Genomic DNA, 23,790 nt, shown 5'->3' with positions numbered 1-23,790 from the left:
TTAGTTTATGAGCTTTAATTTTGAAGTGCAAGCAAGTAAACTGTGCAGTTTTGTCATAACTTGTGTGATGTTTTGAGAGAAGTCAGGTTTGTTTACCTTTGTCCTTTGCAAGACTGCAGCATATGGCCAAGTAAAGTGTTTGAATGTTTAGTTTGAGTGACACCTGTTTTGGTCACCATTTGAAGATTCCAGAACACAATATTTTCCTGCAGAGTAAGATTTGTAAGACTTTGAATTCAAGGAAGCTGAAAGCTAACACTAGATACAAAGACAATGGAAGGCAAAAGCTGTGTCTGGTTCCCTTAAGCCTTCTCCCATCATTGTCTGCCCTGTTGAAGGGCACAGCATTTGGAGGCTCTGCTGAGATGTGTGCAGCATGGTTCAGCTTCAGATAAATGTTTCCAGCCATCACAACAGCAGGTGGCTAAATGGTGATTCTGACAATTTAAGGACAGAGTGCAGGAAATCTGAGGTATTCATACATACTCGGAGAGCTTCTACCAAGCCCAAAATGATAAAAGGTACCAGGTCACACCATTAATCCCGACACTCAGCAAGAAAGATTGTGTAGCAGACTTTCACCTACCCATCAGATATCATAGCTTGTAGAAGCTATGATGGAAAAAAATTACTTGGTCATTTACAAAGTATTTATTGAGGAAAATGATCTAATACTACACATTTGCTAATGGTTAAAGTATGTGAGCCTGTGCTTTCAGTATTTGGTGTGATCTCCTTGTGCAGTAATAACGGCAACAAAACATTTCTGGTAACTTTTGATAAGTACACCATATCAGCTTGGAGGAATTTTATCCCATAGACTCATGTGCTTTCAATTGTTGTCTTGCTCTATGACCAATTTTCTATTGAGATCAGGTTCACTGAACACTGAATTACGTGTATAGTTCAGAATTCAATGTTCCATCAAGGATGCCAATCCATCCTTGCCCAGATGCAACAAAACAGGCTCAAACCATGATAATACCACCACCCTGCTTCACAGAAAGAATTGGGTTCTCATGCTGGAATGCAGCGTTTTCATTTTTCTAAACAGTAAGCTTCTCATTTAAACGAAAAAGTTATATTTTTGTCACATCTGTTCATAGAACATAAAGGGATAATGCAGGATTTCTGACCTAACTTTAAGGCTTTTCAGGTCTTGCAGAGTGAAGGTCTGGCCTGGTTTTAGTGGGAGGCCACCGTGCTGCAGAGCCCCATGCTGTGGATCTCTCTGAAGCTCCACCTGCAGGGTTTCCTCCACAGAATCCACATCTGACAGCAGCAAGTGTTTGGGGCTGAGCCAGCAGTCCCCTCCCTCATCTACAGTCAGAGGGTTAGTAATAACCTGAAACAAAATGGATCCACACTTTTTCTTTATATCCACACATAATAAATGGGATAAAATTGACAATTTTCTTTCCTACCTGTGGTGGCTGGTTGTCCACTGGCACCACAGTTATGTTAAAGCAGATGCCAGGGACTGTTTTACCCAGGTGGTTGGATACAGAAAGATAAAAGTGTATATACTGGGGGTAAGGGCCGATGTCCATGATTGGAGGCATGTAGGCTACTTTCATGAAGTTAACTGCATGCTAGAAACCACAAAACAGAAAAAAACAAACTGTATGAGTTTTGATTGAGCAACACATGTTCTTATAAAACACTTAACTATGAAATAATAATAATAAAAAAAATAAATTAAAAAAAAAAAAAGCTTTACAGTACCTGTGTGAAGAGCCTCAGTACTGGTGCATTGGAGTCTTTGGTGAATTTGGGTATACTATCAACCAGGAACAACCTCCCTGCATCTGTATTGCTGCTTATTACAATAAAAACACATTTAATACAGAAAGTTTTCCGATAGTGTGTTTTCTTAAGAAACAGATGTACAAACCTGTGAAGCCCTGTATAGACAAGTGGAGTAGTAACAGTGTATGTCAGCTCACTGTCTGGTGATTCCTGGTCAACAAAGTGAAGCTGCTCCCGTGTTATATGGACTACTTCTGTTTCTTTAACCACAAGACACCGTGTGGAACCAGGAACCTCTTTAGGTGGTTGGTCTGAAACAGGTTCTATGTGCACCATCACCACCTGAAGACAACATAGCAGATCATTGAATCAGATATTAAGTTAAAACCTGTACAGAATTTCTTTGCAAAGTATCTGTGTCTGTTAAATCTGCACGTTCTTGATACAATCTCAAGTTTTTGTATGTCAAAGTGGGCTGGATTCTTGGACATGGATTAAGCCAAATCAAAGACCAAGGATGCTTTTACATAAAAAAATGTTCAATGACTTTACCCAATGTGCTAGCAACATAGCTCTGTGTCATTCTGTCTGTCAACAATTTTGGTCCAGACTAAATTATCTCTAAAATAATTCAAAGGGTTGATGAAACAACACTGATTGGAGGCATGTCATATAAATGTAAATACTACTTTAATTCTATAAATGTGGTGGCGGGGTGTGGTTAGCTCAGCTGCAGGGGGTGGAGAGTGGAGGGAGTGGCTCAGGGAACGGTGCCTGGAGAAAGATAAGGGTCCCAGCTGAACTAAATCAGGATGATTTGTCTCTCCTATATAAGTGAGCAGGACCTGGGGCGGATCTCTTTATAAAAAAGCAGTAAATTGTATGGTTTTTATTAGTAGTAGATGTTACAATTAGACTATTAAAATGTGGTGCAAGCATTGTAAAAACACCAACATTATATCACTATTGAATCAACATTCACAAAAAAGATTTTGAAAATGAGCATATTTTTGCAGTATTTCAAAGACCAGCATTAAATTAACTTTATACAAAAATGTAATAAGTGCAATTGATATTTTGTTTGTAGTGTAATTACCTCATTTGCTGTTTTTCAGTTATTTGTTTTTGTTCAGTGAGAGAAGGGTTGGGTATTTTCGGTTGTTTGTTTGAATCCCAAAAAAACTCAGATCTCAGAAAACAAAGTGCAAATAAAATTGGATCCTTTAAGTTCCTCGGATTTTGTTCCTACCGCCCACTGACAGGTCTCATTTTGCCTCAATTTCAAACAATACACTTGGCAATCAACATACTTTCACAATTTAAAAAAAAAAAAGGCAAAAAGACAGCCAAAGGGCCGGATGTGACCCGCGGGACGTACAATGCCCAGGTCTGTTTTAGACTGTTCGAAAATCTAAATCCCTGTATAGTCCACTATATAGCGCGTCAGCCATTTTGTAGTGCTGTTCGAAATCGCAACGATAAATTTAATTCACTATTTAGTTCACTATACAGTTCTGCCACTGGCAGCACCGCTGCGTTATAACTAGATTGGCTACAACTTTATATAATTTGTAAGAAGCGAAATTACAATAGTGACACAAGCACTAGAGGAACATTGATAGACCGATGACGATGTGGCAAAATTGATTTAAGCTACCTGAGAAAGGGAGCAGCGTTTCTCTGGGAGGTGGTTTGTCTTGGCAGTTGGATGGAATACACAGCTGAGCCAATCACAGTGACCCATGACGAAAACAGGTAAACAAATGAAGACACAGCTTATCCACAACATCATGTTGTTGTCTGGATGGGCTGAGCAGCACAATTTGAACACATAACACCACAAATCTATGTCCTCATTTTAGCCTGAGGTAATTTATAGAAATATTAATAACACTATTTTAGAGTTGTGTTTCTGCTACCCACTTGAGGCTCTGATAGGTTGGGTGGATCATGAAAATCAGAAAGGACCACCTCAAAAGAATCATCGAACACCTCGTTCCCAAGGTGTCGATAGTATACCATGGACTGAGACAGGTCCTTTTGCAGAAAGTGGCTGACAGGATAACCTGGAATAAAATTAAGAATATGGTTAAAACATTAACATAAATGCAATTTATGTTAAAATCGATAAAAAATTAAGTCCATTGTCCTGACCTGTCAGCCCTGGACCGGGGATTTTCATAACCTCTCCTGCGTTTGGGGGGCGGGTGATGTTAAAGAGGATGTAGTCATCACTGGAGTCCATGTCTGAAGCCTGGAGTGTGGTGCCTCTTAGCAGTGCCATCTTCCCCTGAGAGATCTCCAGCAGCATGTTAATGATGAGAAACGGAGGACTGTCATCCTTAGGAAGGATTTTGACAGGGAACTTGTGTCGGGTCTGATGGTGGCCGTCTCTGATGCGGAAGATTATGAAGTCCTTGGTGGAGTCGCTGTTGTCATGGTGATATCGGACCGTGCCCACTCTGATGTCATTGACAGTAAATATGAAGCCCTTTCCACCTATAATGTACATCAAGCAATCAAATAAAAGTAGATATACAATTTTAAAAAGTCATATTTGATTACAGGACAGTTACATGGTAGTGGTCTCTAATTTAGATTTTGCACCAATGATGAGTAATGTTGGGAACCAAAGCTCTTCTCTCACTGAGAAGATAGTAGCATTCCAGCAGCCTCTATACAACACTATAAACAAAATGTATAGACAACACTTGTTTTGCTATCATTTTTCATTTTAAGAGTGCATGCGACTGGAATGCCGACTACAGCAATGTCCACCCGAGCGGTTGCCCATTTATTCAATAATCATTTTACTACCATAAATCCTCTGCATACTCATTTTAAAGAATTAGGAAGTATGTCCAACCACACCCACCCAGGCCCAACTCGTCTAGTTGTGAGTGGGCAAATTTTCACCCTTGATGGTGTCTGGCACCATTGTATGGGCAACGGTATGCTGATGTGAACCTTGTGAACAGAGTGGCCCATGGTGGTGGTGAGGTTATGGTAAGAGCAGGCATAAGCTACAGACAACAAACAGAGGTGCATTTTATTGATGGCCATTTGAATGCACAGAAATATTGTGATGAGATCCTGAGGCACATATTATTCATTGAGTATGTTTTGATAATTGGATAATTGTTGCTCCCACCTTTATGTCTGCTTGGCCAGTAATCAATGCTGATGGAAAACCGCTGGACCATTGCATAAACCTGGCAGCTGGAATTGGGACAAATGCTTGCTCATGGCTGATTTGACACTCTTATAGGGAGTTATTACCCCAATCTGCTGGGCCACTTTGCAATCTAGTTTTTTTGTCCGGTGGCCCAGTGGACATCTGTCATCTTGTTACATAGGATAACCGTTCTCCCAATCATGTTGCTCCTGCTCCCTGGAGATGTGCAGCACAGACAGTGGTTGCAGTGATTTTCACTACAGTATCATGGCTATTTTTAATGCAGTGCCACCTGAGTGCCCTAAGATCACACCCATACAATATTGGTTTTCAGCCTTTTCTCTTCTCTACAGAGATTTCTACCGATTCTTTGAATCTTGTTATGTTGTTATGTGCCCCAGATAATGAACATTATTCTTAATTATTGCACTATTTGCCAATGCAGTCTTTCACAGAGTGGTGAACCCCATATTCACTTCTTGACACTCTGCCTCTTTGGAAGGCTCTTTTTATACTGACCTGTTGCAAGTTAACCTAATTTGTAGTAAGATGTTTGACCAGGTGTTTTTTTTAAAGGTGTTGCTGTTATCAAATTCCAAATGAGCATATTTTTCATTAAAAAAAAATTAATTTGTAAATTTCATTATTTGATGTGTCTTTGGTCGATATTAATTGCATTAAATGTAAATCATCGCATTCTGTTTTTATTTACATTTTACCCAGCGTGCCAACCTTTTTTGAAATGGGGTTACACATGAAGTTGTTTGATTTACTGTCAAATATCACTATCTCCTTTTCTTAGCTGTACTATGATTTATATATCTTTAACCATTTTTAATGTAGAGTTCACATAATCTACCTCTATGTTGTGCCCTCCTCAAAGGAAAAAGCATGGACCATCTATTTTGTTTGCTGGTGAGCTGTTTGTGTTATTTCACACATAAAAATATAGAAAATACTACATCAGGAAAACTCAATTGTCACATTGTATCTGATTATACTGACTTGAGAGATGTATCTATTAGTCTATTATATCTATTAGTACCCTTGTTGTCTGGTTTCAGAACTGATCATGTGATTACGAAAAGTACTAATGCACTCTCTGTTTTCCTTGGATTGGCACATGGCAAGTGTCCTTGAAGTAAATATTAACTGATGAAGTTGTGCAAATCACCAGCACACAGTAGTTGACAAATTATGCCAGAATTGTAACTGGGAGTCATTCATTTCTGAAATACAATGCACTTACAATTGTACAGAAGTTTCCTCAACAGACTTCAGGAAATTCTGAAATGCTAATGGTAATTGTTACATATCCTGAACAGGGGGGCTGGAGTCTATCCAGGCTAACTGTGGGCAAAGATAGGGTACACCCTGGACAGGTTTCTAGTCCATCAGAGGACCAACATAGAAACCATTCAATAACCATTCTCACTCACATTCACACCTATGGCCAAGCATTTCTTTGGACTGTGGGGGGAGCCAGAGCACCAGGGGAAAACCCATGCCTCATGTCTCCTTACCATGCTTCTTCTGTGGAGCAGTTTGTCCTTGACAGAGCAGGTTTATATTAATGTGAATACTACAACACTCCCAATACGCTAAGAGACTTCTCCTGATTTGGACTCCTCAGCTTTCTATGCCAGCACTGTTATGTTCCCTAAATTTAAACTGTGCGTGTTTCATTGAGTTCTGTCATTCCAGATCTATCTGGTTATCTCTGTCATTCGAACTTCTAAGTAGCGAGGTGCAACTTTGTTTGTGTTTGTAGATAGTGGTTGTGTCAGTACCTCTGACAGTCAGCCGTCCATGCTGCAGGCCATCCACAACGATGATGCGAACAGCATTCAGGTTGTCATTATCTACAATCTGGAGCTGCTCCCAGGTTATTGGACGAGACTGACCCTCTAATAGGCTGAGACCTACAAAACAGAATGTTCTTAGAAAAAGTAGTATTTCACAAAGTAAACACTATACCGTAATTCATTATGGAGAATACAAAAAAAATCGGATATTCCGAAGCTGTAATGTTTGAGCATCCAGCTCCATGTGTTTAGAGAACAACTGATTGCGTTTACAAGGCTTTACATGAGAATGAGTTCCTGTGTCTTCCTCTTTGGTGGAAGCCAGTTTTTAGTTTTATGCAGCAGTTTTGTTGTTTCCTCATGTCTAACCACTGAAAGCCTGGTGTATTAATGTTTAAATGCCAGGTAAAGAGTTACTAATGCTTTGATATATGTAGGCATACACACAAAGTAGCATTCATTGGCATTCATTTGAGTTGTGCTTTTAGTTAACTGACGAATTTATGTCAAGTATTCATTTTCTAGTCATTAACTCTGCTTTGGTGTCCACCATCTCCTTAGATAAACATGACTCCTTAGCTGCTAAATGTTTGACTTTCTTCCCTACCTTGTTGGTAACTTGAACTGTCTGCTGTTTGGTGTTAGGTAGGGGGTCTACAATTACATTTCATACTATAAACAGCTGTCTGCTGCTAATGTGAAAAGGCCGATGTCTGAAGTTTTGTATAATCAGCTTAAATGCATTTGCAATGCCAACATACCCATGTTCCAGGACACTCTGGGCGCATTTGTGTCTGTATTTCTTACAGACATGTGAACAGTCATTGGGGGGCTCTTCTCAAAGAAAAAATCATGTACCTCAAATTCCACCTGTGTAGAAAAATATGTTTTTCAGATACCAGTAATAACACAAAATGTATTGTTTTATATATTTAAAATCAAGAGAAAATACCCCATTAAGGGACATGGTACCTCATAATTCCTACGTTGGGTATGTGAGGAATTTGGTGGTTGATACCCAATGAGCATGTTATTGAGATCAAGCCATGTAAAAGAGGAGACTGGGCGAGTGTGATCAGACAGATGGGCAATGAAGCCATCCACAGGAGGTTTGGTGATGTTAAAAACCAAAAGCTGTTGGGGAGTTTCTTCATCTTCAGCATTTAGTGTAGCAGTGGAGAGTGGAGTGAGGATGAACTGGTCAACTTCCAGGATAAACATGGACATGAAGGACATTTTGGGAGGCTGGTTGGGCATTGCACCAACTATCCGCACTGGAATCCAGGCCTGTTCAGACTACAACATAGTATAAAGATAAAAAATCAGATCTGTACTTTTTGCTGTACAAACATTTTACTTTCTAACACTGCAGACATGTGAAATCTCACACATTGTGCAGCCACTGGGTACATTGTTAAATCAAAAAACTAATAAATATCTAATAACAGGTAAATGTTGATCCATCACATTGGAATATCTGTATTTTATACCCCAGATTGACAAATACATTTATGGTAAATAATTGGGCTGCCAAATTACCTGGTATATACTACCACTCCTGGTGTCCTTGAGGTTGAGTGTGATTGCGATGTAGTCTGCATCTGGAGATGGAGGGTCTCTGTGCTGATACCTTAGCCCCAACATCAGGAAGTCGTCACAGGAAATTTTCATGAACGTCACTAGCTTCAGACCCTTCAGGCAATCTTCAGATTTACACATAGCTCTGGCTTTATTATCTGAATAATGACACAACCATGCAGAGATAACCATATTTTAACATACTGAGTGTAGAATCTAGATAATGCCACATACACCTATCTTACAAGGAGAAATCAAATTGTTGTTGCTGCAAGTGTTAAATCAAACGCTCTTTCAAGTTTTAATTGGGTGCCACAGGAGTTTATTCTTAGTCAATTAACATTAACATTATTTCAAATAACATGATTGTACCCAATCTGTACTTCAACCAGGATTGAAATGCAGATGACACATTTTTATAAGCCTCTAATTTTACTATAGCCCCATCTCTTACTCATCTTCAGGCTGCTTTTGATGCTTTCCTTATATCATACACTTGTATTCCTGGTAACTATATTATTAAAGGTTTGTTCTAAATTGTACCCAGATCATACTTGCTATTTGGAAATTTGTCTTTGCAAAAGACTGTCACTCAAGATACATATGTAATATTTACCCTAAAACTGAAAATATAACCCTCTTCCCTTCTGTCTGTTTTTCTAAACTGTAAAACTTTTGCTTTGTCAACTTTTATGTTTGCACTTGATTATGGAAACCTTTTGTACGATCATGCTGCCCCATCATTATTTACTACTGCACAGAATGTGATGCTTCATCATAATGCAAATTTTCTACTCATCATTGCCCTGCATGTAACAAATCTGGATGGACTGCCCAATATCCCAAACGTATCAACAAACCTTGGCTTAACTAGATTGGGTGTGACAAATAACAACTCCCTTGTTCATCTGTCTACTGCAAAGTTAGGGGCTGTAGGACAAATGTGGGTTGTTCAACTTGCCAACTTTGAGTGGCACTATCAAGTATCGCCCTGGGAAGAACCACACTAATCAGTCCCTCCAGGAAATCTTGCGATCGCAATAACTGACGCAAATTAAAGCAATTTGGGGGAGCTTGTGATTTTTTTTTTTTTTCTGCAAAAAAAAAGTGGTAGCATCAAAAAAAGACACTGTGGGAGAAATTCTTACCCTAATGAATGTGAGCTAGTGGCGCTGACAATGAAGGGCTGAAAGAAAAATGTTGATTGCACAAATAGTTGGGAGTGTCATCTTCCTGCAAGAGTGTATTTACTGTCTGACCCTATGTGTTGTGACCTTTGTTTCCCCAGACCTCCTTTCCTCATGTGTTCTGTCATTCCTAGGTGTATTTGTTGTGTTTGGCAATGTGCTTGTGTTTTGTTCTGTCCTCCTCTGCCCGCCTCAGTCACCTCCCATGGCCACGCCCCTCATCAGTCCGAGCAGCTGCCACCAATCCTTGCTGATCACCACCTGCAGGTTGCTCATCTCACTAATCACCTCCCTAGACTATATAAACCCTGGTCCTGCAGTCCTTAGGTGTCGGTCCATACTCTCAGCTACATCCCCTCACCCGCAAGCCAGTGCTACCAGCCATCTGTCCGTTCCCAGTCCGTTCTGTGCTGGCGATGTGTCGCGGACTACCAAACACTTCATCCTGCCTGCTCCCCTGTGTCGCAAGCATCCAGTCTGCTGCCCTCTTGTGTCGGACCTCGGGAAACCACGCTGGTGGATCCAGTCTGCTGCCCTCTTGTGTCGGACCTCGGGAAATCACACGGACCACTAGCTTCCGGCCGGGCCGACAACGCCGCCCGCCCTGTTCCTCTCTCCAGACGGATTGCTGACGCCGGGCCACTAGCTTCCGGCCGGGTCGATGACGCCGTTCCTGTCACTGGATGGGTCTCCGACCACAGGCCACCAGCTTCTGACCGGGTCAACGCCGCCGCCCCTCCATTTCCTGATTCTGGGCAGGTCGCCGATGCCGGGCCACTAGCCAGGTCCTGACTCCGGCTGTGTCGACGCCACGCCTCCAGCTCAGGGTCTGGAGGGAGTCTGTCTTCGCTGTCGACGTCCTCCAGCTCACCGTCCGGAAGGGTTCCACCTTCGCCGCCGACGCTTCCCTTCTGTGCAGCCGAAGAGGTCCCACCTTAACCCATGCTCCCCTACAGACCTCCGGAGAGGTTCCTCAAGTCCGTCCTGCCCCATGGCCGTCCTCCAAAGCAGTCACTCAAGTACGTCCTGCCTCATGGCCGTCCTCCGAAGCGGTCACTCAAGTACGTCCTGCCTCATGGCCGTCCTCCGGAGCGGTCACTCAAGTCCGTCCTGCCTCATGGCCGTCCTCCAGAGCGGTCACTCAAGTCCGTCCTGCCCCATCCCCGTCCTCCGTTCACCCAAGTTTCCTTACTCGTTGTCTTTTGTTGTTGTTGTGATCCTCCGTCCCTCCTCCGGACCCCCTCCTACCACCCAGTTTGGTCGCGGAGAGGCTCCCTTTGGCACTGTCAGGATCCCTGTCTGACCCGATGTGTTGTGACCGATGTGTTCTGTCATTCCCAGGTGTATTTGTTGTGTTTGGCCATGTGCTTGTGTTTTGTTCCGTGTCCTCCTCTGCCCGCCTCCAGTCACCTCCCATGGTCACGCCACTCATCAGTCCGAGCAGCTGCCACCAATCCTGCTGATCACCACCCTAGACTGTATCAACCCTGGTCCTGCAGTCCTTAGGTGTCGGTCCATACTCTCAGCTACATCCCCTCACCCACAACCTGTTGCCAGTAATACCAGCCTTCCGTCCCCTGTTCCGTCCCCGACCACACACTTAATCCTGCCTGTGTCGCAAGTATCGAGTCTGCTGCCCTCTGGTGTCGGACCTCGGGAAACCACGCTAGTGGATCCAGTCTGCTGCCCTCTTGTGTCGGACCTCAGGAAACCACGCAAATGATCCAGTCTGCTGCCCTTTTGTGTCGGACCTCGGGAAATCACAAGTCACTCCAGTCTGCTGCCTGGCTGCCTGCCATACCACACCACATGACATTTACATGATCTAAAAGTTGTGATAGTCACACAAAGAATCTACAAACTAAATTTGTGTTTTATACAACCACTGACAAATATTATATGTAAATGTTACTACAACTTGGGAATCACTTAAAGGGGAAAAATACCTTTCCATCTTTTCACAGTGATTAACCAGCTATTAGTGAAGCATGTTGTATTTCTGTTTACATCTTTTTGTTTTTGTATTAGTAGGATGTCTCCAATTCACTTTTAAATAAACTCAGTATTTAGGATTTACAATTGGATATAAGGGGTTACCAAGTTGTTGACGCAGATGGATGAAGCTCTCTGGCTCGTCCCCCCTCTTGGCGGCTTTCTCTGGTTCTCCAGTGACGAGTTTGCCATGGGCCGGCAGTTGGGTGTCATGGCCATTGAGGTGGATGCTACATTCCAGACTAGACCTCCTCTCATAGTGGAAAGACACCACATTACCATCTACAGCATCAGAGAGGCCATAGAAGTCAGGTATCTCTAGGGATTTGGGCCCCAGTTTAATAATACTGCATTCAGGTTCCATAATGTCCACATGTAGAGAAAACACCTCCATGTATGTTTCTATCTCTGTGAACCTAGTCAAAAAACACAAGATAATAACCCAAGAGATCAATGGACTCTTTACAAAATAAATTGTAAACTCACATTTTACCACTTTTTTGTGTCTGTTAAATATATTTTAAGTATACAATAAGATAAAAAAAAACAAAAAAAAACGAAATACAACCTTGGGCCCAAAAACTTGGGAGGCTGTGTAAAATGTGAATAAAAACAGAATGCAGTGATTTGCAAATCATGTATACCCATATATAGCTAATTGAAAATAGAAAGACAACATATTACCAACATGTCAAAAAATATATGCTCATTTGGAATTTACCTGTTGTATTTTCTGTTGCATGATGCGCCAAATGTTTTCAATATATGTCAAGTCTGGACTGCAGGCAGGCCAGTTTAGCACCTGAGTGGTGTACTACGAATCAAGTTCAACTTACCCAGGCTTTCTTTGCCTGAGCTGGCTGAACAAAGGTGAAACTCACCATCAAAGATAATCGGTACTACGACACTTTCTCTGTTAACTCAGGCTTTATGCTTTCGGCTCTGAGCGCGTTCACATAAAAGAGGAGGTGTTTGCAGCATCTGACCAATCACAAACATGGACAAGTGCACTGACAGCAGAGACGCATATTTTAAAAACGAGGAGAAAACTATCATTTTAATAAACTATAATTAACCCTTTTATGTATTGAGGTCACTACAGTGGACAGCTATTCAAATGTTGTTTTCTTGTATATGCATGGGTTTTGATGGCATAGTTGCACATCAGCCACTACAGTGAATGCTATTGCATCATCCCATACGAGGCTGACTAGTGACCTCTATACATCAAAGGGTTACGTTAAAGACATAATCTACACTGAAAGCGGCACATCTGCAGCTGCTAATGATGGAAGGATGTGCAAAGAAACACAAACTGTGAATGTGTTGCCGAAGTTGAAAGATTTGTCCTATTTTACATTACATTTAGCTGATGCTTTTATATAAAGTGACTGACAACACACTGATGGTACACCATTGGGAGCAATTCTTTTTTTTTAGCGTTCAGTTTTCGGGTTAGGGCTCAATGTGGATGGAGGAGCTGGGATTGAACCACCAACCTTCTGACTAGTGTGCAACCCACTGAGCTACAGCCTCCCTATAATAGCACCTTACCATAAAGTGCACAGGAAGATCGGACTAATTACACGTACATATTTCATTAAATTGATTTCCTATTAGATGTATTCTCATGACGTGTATGAACGTTTTAGTCTTATCATTTCACCTGCAGTCCCGGAGGTGTCAAACGGACTGAGGAGCAAATAAGAAATAAATATAAAATCATAATTCAAGGTGAGAGGTAGGCAACAAGTGCAATGCTTTAGAGCATCAATCAGTTCCTGCTGTAGGATGATATCAGTAAAAAAGAGTGAAATTAATCTATACCTCATAAAAATCACTTGGGAAAGACAGAGGTTTGTCAGTCTCTGAACACCTGTTGTAGGTGTATGCTGTTGTAAAATAAGCTGAATGCGGTTTGGCTTTGTTTTGCTGAAATAAGCAAGGCCTTCCCTGAAAAAGATGTTGTCTGAGTGGCAACATATGCTGCATATGCATAATTTCGAAATTTCTCCATTTGATATGTTGTCGTTTCTCTATTGTCAATTAAATGTGGGTTTACATGATTTGTAAATCATCCCATTGTGTTTTTATTTACATTTTACACAGCATCCCAACTTTTAGGGAATTAGAGTTGTGTTATCCAAAATCACTTGTAGTGATACACAGTTAAACAAAAAAATGTCTTACTTATCCTGGTGTTGTACCTGTATAGGCGAAACTTGACAGTGTCTTTCTTTAAAAATGGACAGCCATTGTGGACATACTTTACTTCAGTAGCCAGATAATGGCAATCAAATACCTAAACAAATAAAGGGACAAATCTGTGTCATCAAGTGTAATGAGTGAGGACATATGTGACAACTTGCTTTCAATTACAATGAAACTCATTATCCCTTACTTCTCTGTTACAATTTATTTTTGAAAGGTTTCATGTGCTTTTATTGTGCCAAAATTCAATTTAAGGGGGACCATAAGGGTCAGTTTCATTTTGAGGACAAATATTTTAATCTCCTTTATTTTGAAAAATAAAGGTAAAAACCGGGAACACAGCTCATCTCATCATTACCACAACACTAATGTTATGTGGTTTCCTGCACATCAGCTCCCAAAAAGTGCTACAGAAGTGTAATGAGAGCCTTCAAAGTAGACAACTTTACTTTACTACCCCTGGTAAATTGCCTGGAACAAGCAGGGTTTTTTGTTAGAAGGGGATTTTTCCATTACCTGAGGCACAAGTTTTCCCACTCGTTGATTTATGGGCTCATTTAACACCACCTCCACCTTGCATGCATCCTTCTGACGGGGGATATGGAACTGCAGGTCACCCTCCTGCAGGTAGGCTGACTGACCCCGTTTCACCTTTAAACTCTTATTGACTTTCACAAGAGAACTGTGCGATGAGCAGATCATTCCCAGCAAAAGCACTGGAAGTAACGTCCAGGCCAGCGTTTGACCCTGTGAACCCATCACTGTCGGTCGCAAGGTAACTTCCGGTAGGATCTCTAAAGGTCGTCTCCACACAAAAGCAGGATCGCTTTCAGAAACACACCTCAGTTAGAGATTTTAGTAAAACAAAGGATACCTTTCCTCTTGAGAAGAAGCTACACTTTGCTCTGGTTACATGATGATTATGTTGCATGTGGCTGTGCGCTTTTATCCATTCACATGATCGCTCAGGAGCTGTGAAGGAAATGAAAAATTTCAGTCTAAAGCATTTTATATGTAAAACAAATCGTGTCAGTATCACTCTTTCCTATCCCTGATCTCTGTAACACATATACATGGCAAATGCAACAAAGCAAAGCAAATGACCAAAACCAAAAACATTACAGAATTCAACAATTTCATACAAAAAGGGGAAAATGTTCAGTTCAAGCAGCAGAGCTTTGAAAAGAACCACATGGAACTGTAGTAATACTAATTGCAGTGACAGTAAAGTATTACAAATGCTCATAAATATAGGTGGTTGTAAATACATGTAAAGTGGCACCCAACAGTACAAAAAACAATGTCACTAGACTGGGTCTATATGCAAAAGCATAGGAACCAGTATAAATACACGCTTTATTAAAGAAATAGAGGTTTATGGCAATGTTGTTTACTGTTTTTGTAAATACAAGTTAGAGAGTTTTAGCTCATTCTAAATTTATATTCATATATTCTGTGTTTTGTTCTTCACTGAGCTTGCCAGGAATTTTTTTTCCTTATGAGCAAATAATGGCCTTTTCCTGAGGCTTTGTCATTACTCTTGTAAAATGGTATATGATATGATGGTTTCTCAGTGACATCTGATTTTTATCACCTTTTATCAGATTTTATGGTTGTGGTTCCAACATGAGTCTTTCTGCTATAAAAGACTAGATTAGGGTTGCTACATATATGTTTTAAGCAGCAGGGGAAAGACTTCCTATTGAACCATCTATAAAATATTTGTTATTGTAACCCAAGGGTACCATAAATTGTTATAAAGTATGTATTATACGACAAACTTCCATACAACAGCCTTTTTTTTATTCTATTTTCTGTGTTTTGCTACTTTTTCCGAAGAAACCAATGAAGTTTCTTATCCCACTCTAGTTTTCACTGATAATTTGTGTTGGATCTGTTTTCTATCTTAAAAAGGCTTCAGACTTCATCCTGCCACATTCCTTCACTGCTTGCCTGTGACACGTACCCCAGACCTCCCACAGAAAGCACCTTATAATCAGCCTGTGCATAGAGGAACATGTTATATCCTGTCCCCATGAACAATGCTTGTGTTTACAGAAAATATAATGTTCAAGAAGCTGTGTGCCAAAACAGCCTTTAAAATGGTCACAACCCACTTTCCACATCCAACTCACACCCTATAATGACCACTGGCAGTTTACTCCTTTAGTGTATACAAAAAAATAAAATTGTATTCACAATTTCAGGGATTTTCATGTTTTAAAATCAATTAGAGTGACATGTTTTCATGTAAAAGCTGTTAAATCTGTTGTAGTGTAGCTGAAAATAAGGCTTTCAATTATTATTGTTCAGCAAAAGCTGAAATGTTGGAGCTACAGTATGGAGTTTGCTCTGAGAACAAGAATTTGCACTTTGTATGACCTGCAGTCTAAAATATCAGCCATAGTATTATTTGTGCTGTAGAGTCAGGGTGGTTTCTTTGATACCGTTATAGTTGATATCACTGTTGCAAAATTCTGTCAATCTGACATGATTAGAGACACGGTAATACAAAAATGTTAAAAGCTGCATCAGTTTTTTTTGTTTTCTTTGTTTTGGTCACATAGGTGCAGATATCCTGTTTATGTATCTGAAAACAATTATCTCCTGCAACATTTCTTTGACATTTGCCAAGGACACTCACCCCAGAACTCGCACAGAAAAGAAACATTTTTATTTACCATTTTGGAGATTTTAATTTATTAAATATACCTCTAGGGTTAAATATTTCATTGAAGAGGCTATCAAAGGTATGCTGGTCCAGCTAAAGATAAGGCTGTTACTTGGGACAGTTCTAATCACAACATAAAAACATTATCACTTTTTTAAATCATTAATTATATCATGTTGCCATCCAGCAGATACAGGTAAAATGGTAAATGGTCTGCACTTTACACTGTTTCCTATTCACTCACACATGCAAACACTAATGGGGCTAAGCTGCCATGGAAGGTGCTCACCATCAGGAATACATTCACACACCAGTAGTACACCATAAAGAGCAACTTGGGTCTCAGTGTCTTGCCCAAGGACACTTTGGCAAGCAGACAGGAGGAGCCAGGGATCGAACTGCCAAACTTTCGATAAGGGGCAACCACTCTACAATCTGAGCCGCAGCCGCTCTGAGATAAAAACTGAATAACTCCTAACATATATATCTGGTAAAACAACGTATTAGTATCAGTTTAAAAAAAACATAAACTGTGCTGGTAGAAAAAAATTGGAATGAGTATAGACGGTACACCATTGGGGTATTTTTAGTACTTTCACCTTAGCAACACTCCTTCACTCTATGGCCAAATTTATATAGACACCCACATTTGCTCTGTGCCTTTTTTTTTTTCCTTGTTCAGTCTAGGGCTTGCATCATCAATCCATCATATTAAAATTGCAATCTCGATTGATGCCTCTGTAATCTCATTTCTAAATGATAATGATCCTGCTGAATTTTTATTCGAGACATCAGGTAGATCAAAAAATAATAAGGTATAGTTACAGCCTGCAGACCAGGGGGTGTTCCATGAGGTGGGCATGGTTTGAGGGCTCACGTAATGCCCTGGATCATATTTCAACATCCTTGCCATAATGAAACAGGCAGGTTGTATTTTTTTTTTCAAAACTTGTGGTGACAAACAAATTTAGAAATAACAGGAAATATAGGAACAAAGAGGGGCTACAACTAGAGCAACAATGATGGAGATGATATGGCACAATCTCAAACAGTCATTGAGCAATAAAGGCTCCACAGTACTAAAAAGGAAACAATGAAGTCAAAATCAGTCAAAGACAAAAAGGCAAAATTTAGCTTTAGTTACTTAAAGTAGTTGGCAAAGTTAGAAATACTGTATATGGCAAAAAAAATTGCGAGATAGAATCATGATCTCAATTCTAATCAAAAAAAATTGTGGTTCCCCCTAGTTCCAATAAAAATGAAGTCATAATGGTCTTCACTTATGCAGCTCTTTATCACTAGCGGTAACAAAGCACCACAGTTTCCCATTCACACACACATTGACAGCTGAGCTGCCATGCAATATGCTCACCATTAGGAATACATTCACACACCGATGATACGTCATCAGAAGCAACTTGTGGTTCAGTGTCTTGCGGAAGGACACTTAGGCCAAGGACTGAACCGCCAACCTCCCAATTAGAGGGCAATCCGCTCCACCATCTGAACCAGAGTCGCCCTATAATGCAGCCTACAATGATGCTTTACAACAGGAGACAAAGTGTTGTAGGACACTACAATTAGTGTCCTACAACACTTTGTCTCCTGTTGTTTTCTAACTTTATGGAAATGCAATATTTACAATACAAGTACCCCTTTAAAGAAGTCTTATGAATGGAAACAATTAAAAAAAAAAAAAAAAAAAAAAAAAATAGCTGCCATGTATACACAATGAATTATATGTGTTAAATGTGCACTCGTAGCCACTGGTAAGAAATCAAACATTAGCAATCAGGTAAATGCACTAAACATTTATATTACAAAACAATTTGTAAGCAAAAATAAATTCTGTTTCTCAATTTATCCAGAATTGTGCAGCCTTGGTTTAGCCCCCCCCCCCTAGTTCAAATAAAAGTCAATGCAGCATACAATAATGCTTTAGATAGTAGTGTCTTACTTTGCAGCTGTCCTACAACAGTTTGTCCTTCTACTGTGTCAGTATGCCCTGCCTCTGTGCACAAAGCCAGCGCCGTAGAGAAATATTTCTCCCAGTTTGGAATGGAAGAACTTGACTTGCCTGGACAGAGCCCTGACCCTCACCACATCCAACATCCTCAAGATGAATAGGAACACTCACTATGAGCCAGAACATATCACTCATCAGTGCTGTGTTTGACATGTAGAGCAAAACAAAGTCTAACTGGATGCCAGGACAGAGAGTAACTGTAACACAGATAACACTCTAGTCCAAGCACTGTGTCATACTTAAGGATGGCATATTGCTGATATTTACGCTCAGTGATGTGTCCTGTTAAAGATCTACTCAGCACTCACCCACAGTTGGGAAACAGCGGGTCATACTGTTAAACTGGCTGAAGTAGTCTGAGGGTCCTGTCCCTGCTTGCCGTTGATCCTTTTTCCTGTTTTGGCAGAGACTCGTATTACAGTCGTCTTGCAATATATCAACGAGATGTAACCAGTTAGGCCAAACTGTTTTCTGTCATGTTGGGAACTGAGGACTTACATCCTGAAGTAAAGACAATTAAAGACCACTAACCTCACCTTGACTTTACCTCGCATGTCGGGAAGGAGCTGTTTTCTGGAATGGCATCAGTGAGTGTAAAAGCCAGCAGGTCTAATGACAGACTACATTCACATTCCCATCGTAAACCCATGGCTATATAACATGCTCTTCCTGGTCCAAACTTAAACAAAAACAGTGCTGGGTGGTATGTAATATCACTCTCTCCAGCTGATTCATACCTGTTTTACTCTTTCCTCCTTACTTCTTCACCAAGTCTGGTGACACCAGCATTTTAAACATTGACTTCTCTGAGCCAAATCAATTTATTTCAATGACAATAATTTACACCACAACAAACCATTGTTGACTTGAATGGGAACGAGAGTTGGGCAGTCCAAAACAAATCATGGCTATTGTAGCCTGTTAACTGCGTTACATAGTTAGCAAACCATATGCTTGAAAGCCAAATAAAAGGTATGATTAAAAGAAGAAGAATGTTCCTGTTATGCATAATGGAACACAGCACTAACCGGCCCTTACACAACACAATCGTTGCAACCCACTCCCCAACTCATGTGATTTGGTTTCTGCGACTTCTTTCTGTTCCTCAAAAATTTCATGTAAAATTTGTTGCACTCTCTTCTCAAGAAAGGTCCGTGGTGAACTTGCAAATGCGCCAATACCACTAGTCCAAAAAATGCATATCACCTCTGGTGCTTACGTTGATCAAGTAAAAGTAACTTGGAATTCTACGTTATAGATCAAGGGTGAGCAATTAATTTTCCCAAAGGGCCTCATGAGAAACTGGGACTGTTGTGGAGGGCCGGACCAATAGGCTGAACTCAGACCAGCATTATATTAACTTTATACAAAAATGTAACAAGTGCTATTGATATTTTGTTTTTAGTGTAATTACCTCATCTGCTGTTTTTCAGTTATTTGTTTTTGTTCAGTGAGAGAAGGGTTAGGTATTTTCGGTTGTTTGTTTGAATCTACCAAGCAACTCTCTTGTAATTGTGTTAATGCTGAATGATAATTGTTTGCAATAGATGTATTGTAATTCAACTTGCTCAAATACAGAATGAAACTCAGCCGCCCATGGAGAGCTCCGTGATTTACTCCAGAGAAAAACCTTATTGACCCTATTCTCTCGCATATAACCAAACGATTCCACTGTCTAATCATTTCAGATTTGTGTTTTATCAATCCAGGAATATAACCCATGTCACCCTGTACAGCATACAGTAGTATAAAGCGTAGAGTAGGAGCAAACCTTTGAACACCTAAAAAGTGGCAGCTCTATTTAGTAAAGCATCAGCAATTTTATGCTCTTTAAATCTCCATATCCCTGAACAATAATTTAGTAGGGGGTTTACACGATTTAAACTTATTGACAACAGATCCCAGTGCTCTCCCGGCTAAACCTGCCGAAGTTTAAAACATAAACTCATGAGGAATGAATCCCAAATGTTTATATTCAGATGCACATTCTAGTGTTAGTCTCAAAAGTCAAATTTTTCCTACTTCTTAGGAGACTTTTTTTGCTGAAATTAATGATTTATGTTTTACTTCAAGTTATTTTCACCCTTCATCTGTAACACCAAATTTAACGTAATTTATAATTAATTAGGTTCAGCTAGTAGAGTGATGTCATTTGCGTACAACAAAATGCCTCGGGTTAAGTTGTTCAAATGTATGCCTTGATAGATACCTTCATTTCAAGAGCAAAATCGTATACATATATTGTAAACCCGGTACAGCCTGGGGATGTGAAATTTCAGGAAGAAGGGCATTAATCAGGCAGGAGAGGTATAACTTATTGTAGTATGGGAAATGTAAGGTCCAGTTCACCCATATTTGTTCCATGTAATTTAACATTTGTACATGAAGTTACTTACATAAGTAACATACTATAAACCAAGCCATGATCTTTTCCTAAAACTTAATCACTTACTTGCGTACTTTCAGTGTCTAACCCTAAGGCACCTTGTGCATATTTCTGACACACCAGTGGCTTTTTTTGGACATAGGCCAATAAAAAAGAATACACAAAGAATAACTTGGGACTCTTACCGAGAGCCGTTGTTGTGAAACTTAATTTGTTTTTCACTATGAGCCACGTAGCTGAAAGATTTATGGTGTGAGACTGAGCTGTGTAACATGTGTCTCTGCTCCCCAGATAGGAATGCCTGTTACATCCAATCACAGCATCTTCTAATCTTAATAATGATAGGGTCCTTTGCACCCAGCAATTTTCAAAGAAAGTCGAGCCATCTGGGAAAAACAAAGGATTCTGCTGAAAACACAAGTGGTAACATTTGGCTGCTGCCCAGAAGCATAGAGCAGAATGTGCAACAGAAAGCCTTAAAAATCTCCAAAATACTCCCTAACTGCAAGGAAGAGAAGCTAATTGTGTGAAAAATGGGTGCCAGTGCAGAGCTGGACACCACTGCATGTTACAGTGCTGTAAGACAAAAAAGTTTAAAAATACTTTTCACTTTAAATACCCCATTAATGATGATAAGTTTTACACTTGTAAACTGGATTGCATTCAATGTAAGCGTATGAAACTTACTGTAATTTAAAGGACTACATTAATAACTGAATAACTGAATACTACATACTCAGTTATTGGGAACCCTAATGCATTGTATAAGATGAATATTTTCAGACAAAAAAAAAATGTAGATTTAATGAAGGAAGAGTTGTAGATGATGCTAAAAGAGAGAAAATCTTTCTGTCCAAATCAAAATTATATTTTTTTAAACGACAACAACACAAAGAAGACATCCAAGTAAACATTTTGTTGTGTTTTAAAGGTCTCAATCAAAGACTATCAGATACATTTAGCCAAGTTCTTACCTGGACAGCTGGTGTTTCCTCTTGTACTCCCCTACCTGTCTGCTCTCTTCTGCTTTCAACAGCAACTACGGCATTTACAGAATCTGGCTTATTTCTCAGTAACAAACTCCTCCCCTGGGAGAGTGAGATGAGTAGATAGGAAGAAAAACAGAGGGAGGGACAGAGGCTCAGGGCAGGAAAAGCTAACTAAAGACAACTTCCTCCTTTTGTTGCTATTGTGGAATCAGTAATGGGAGCGGAAAAACCAGAAGACAAACAGAAGGTTCTGAGATCAAAGTCTTGTCCAAAGTGTCTGGTGGTTTGTCATTACTGAACAGATGTGAGTAAAGATACAAGGGTGATGCACTAATGTAAGAAAACATATGAGGGGAGAAATTGGATATTCTGTAATGGATTACAGACTCTTTATAGCAGTGGTGAAAATAGAAAACACTTTAGACAAAGAATACAAAGTCCTCTTACACTAATAACTAAACCTTACAGCTGCTTCGCTTTACAGGTCAGCACTTTGTCGGATCTGTATGGAATCCCAAAGTGTTGAATATTGTCAAAAAAGGCTTTAATAAATAAGCCATTCTTTGGATTAATTGAGTTAAATATCCAAATAAACCAAGAACATTATGATACCTGAAATTTTATTTCATTTTAGACATTTGTGTAGCCCAGGTAAAAAAACATGCGTAAATCCAGGGATAATAAATAGTTTAAATTAATAAATAAATGAAAACAGTTTATTAAAAAGTAAGATTAAAACTACATATTTCATTTGTGTGTGATAAAATGTAAAGTTCATGGAAAAGAATGTTAAAAGTGCATTGATGTATTTTATGTTTTCCTTTTTTGATAGAAGCAGATAATTTTATTGAATGATTTCTGTCGATAGAGGTGTATGTGGTCACATGATTGTGCTGAGGTGGGTGCTAATGAGCGAAGCGGTGGCGTGGCGAAGTTTTTGCCGATGGGATAAACTACATGGTCAGAGTGGTTTCAGGTCACTTTGTGGTCAAATTCACAGAAAACACAAAGTTTCAAAAACCAGTGACAGAAGCTCAAATACAGCCTAAAACTGCATTGCAGTACCACGGCTTAAACTAAGTGTTTACAAATAAATTTCTTCATCAGTACTATAGCAAATGGAATAAACTACATGGCTGAGGAGTTTTCAAGTCACTTTGTGTCCGCAATTTAACAGAAAACTATTTTAAATCTCACTTTCTCAGCCTAATGTAAAACTGCATCACAGCACCACGGCTTAAACTAAGTGTTTACAAGCAAGTTTCCCACTCAGAACTATGGCAAATGGGATACACTTCATGGCCAAGAAGTTTTCAAGTCACTTTGTGTCCGCAGTTTCCCAGAAAACAGTATTTCAAATTTAAGTTTAAACCGTGGCACTGTAATGCAGTTTTATGCTGTATTTGAGCTTCTCTCGCACAAAAACAGCCTTTATTTATTTAAAGGCTGTTTTCAAACGTTGTGTTTCCTGTGAAAATGTCCACACAAAGTGACTTGAAACCACTTTGGCCATGTAGTTTATCTCATTTGCCATACTACTGACTAAGAAACTTGATTTTAAACTCTTAGTTTAAGCCGTGGCACTGTAATGCAGTTTTGCATTAGATAGACTGACATTGGAAGAAATCCCCTGTCCTTTGACATTAGGGTGAGGGTCAGATGTCAGGGTTTGATGTTAAAGTTTGGGGTAAAGTTTTATAAGAGACACTGATGTTGCTAGCAACACAGTTTCCTATGTAATTGTACGAACAAAGTGACATGAAACTCCGTTTGCCATGAAGATTATTTCATTTGCCATGGTTCTGAGTAGGAAACTTTTTTGTAAACACTTAGTTGAAGCCGTGGCGCTGTAATGCTGTATTTGAGCTTCTCTCGCTGAGATAAGGCTGTTTTTGAAACATTGTGTTTCCTGTGAAATTGTCCACACAAAGTGACTTGAAACCACTTTGGCCATGTAGTTTATCCCATTTGCCATAGTACTGATGAAGAAATTTGTTCGTAAACACTTAGTTTAAGCCGTG

The 23,790-nt window shown here is 39.8% G+C and overlaps 1 protein-coding gene across 1 annotated transcript in view; it reads right to left on the bottom strand.

Moving 5' to 3' along the window:
- frem1a (Fras1 related extracellular matrix 1a) overlaps positions 1–14,555 on the bottom strand; it is a 37,068-nt gene extending 22,513 nt beyond the window's left edge. The window contains exons 1-13 of the mRNA XM_069159049.1: positions 14,214–14,555; positions 13,694–13,788; positions 11,592–11,902; positions 8,269–8,465; positions 7,702–8,025; positions 7,491–7,599; positions 6,715–6,846; positions 3,904–4,248; positions 3,673–3,815; positions 1,895–2,091; positions 1,726–1,816; positions 1,425–1,592; positions 1,137–1,345 (exon numbers count right to left, since the gene is read on the bottom strand). Of these exons, the coding sequence (XP_069015150.1) occupies positions 1,137–1,345; positions 1,425–1,592; positions 1,726–1,816; positions 1,895–2,091; positions 3,673–3,815; positions 3,904–4,248; positions 6,715–6,846; positions 7,491–7,599; positions 7,702–8,025; positions 8,269–8,465; positions 11,592–11,902; positions 13,694–13,788; positions 14,214–14,456 (2,564 nt within the window). The 5' untranslated portion in view covers positions 14,457–14,555. The remainder of the gene's footprint in view (positions 1–1,136; positions 1,346–1,424; positions 1,593–1,725; positions 1,817–1,894; positions 2,092–3,672; positions 3,816–3,903; positions 4,249–6,714; positions 6,847–7,490; positions 7,600–7,701; positions 8,026–8,268; positions 8,466–11,591; positions 11,903–13,693; positions 13,789–14,213) is intronic.
- Between the last annotated feature and the right edge of the window lie 9,235 nt (positions 14,556–23,790).

Source organism: Embiotoca jacksoni, unplaced genomic scaffold (assembly GCF_022577435.1).
Source record: "Embiotoca jacksoni isolate LCO1_2020_lvr unplaced genomic scaffold, fEmbJac1.0.p SCAF_24, whole genome shotgun sequence".
Lineage (NCBI taxonomy): Eukaryota > Metazoa > Chordata > Actinopteri > Embiotocidae > Embiotoca > Embiotoca jacksoni.
This window is presented reverse-complemented; position numbering and strand designations above follow the sequence as displayed.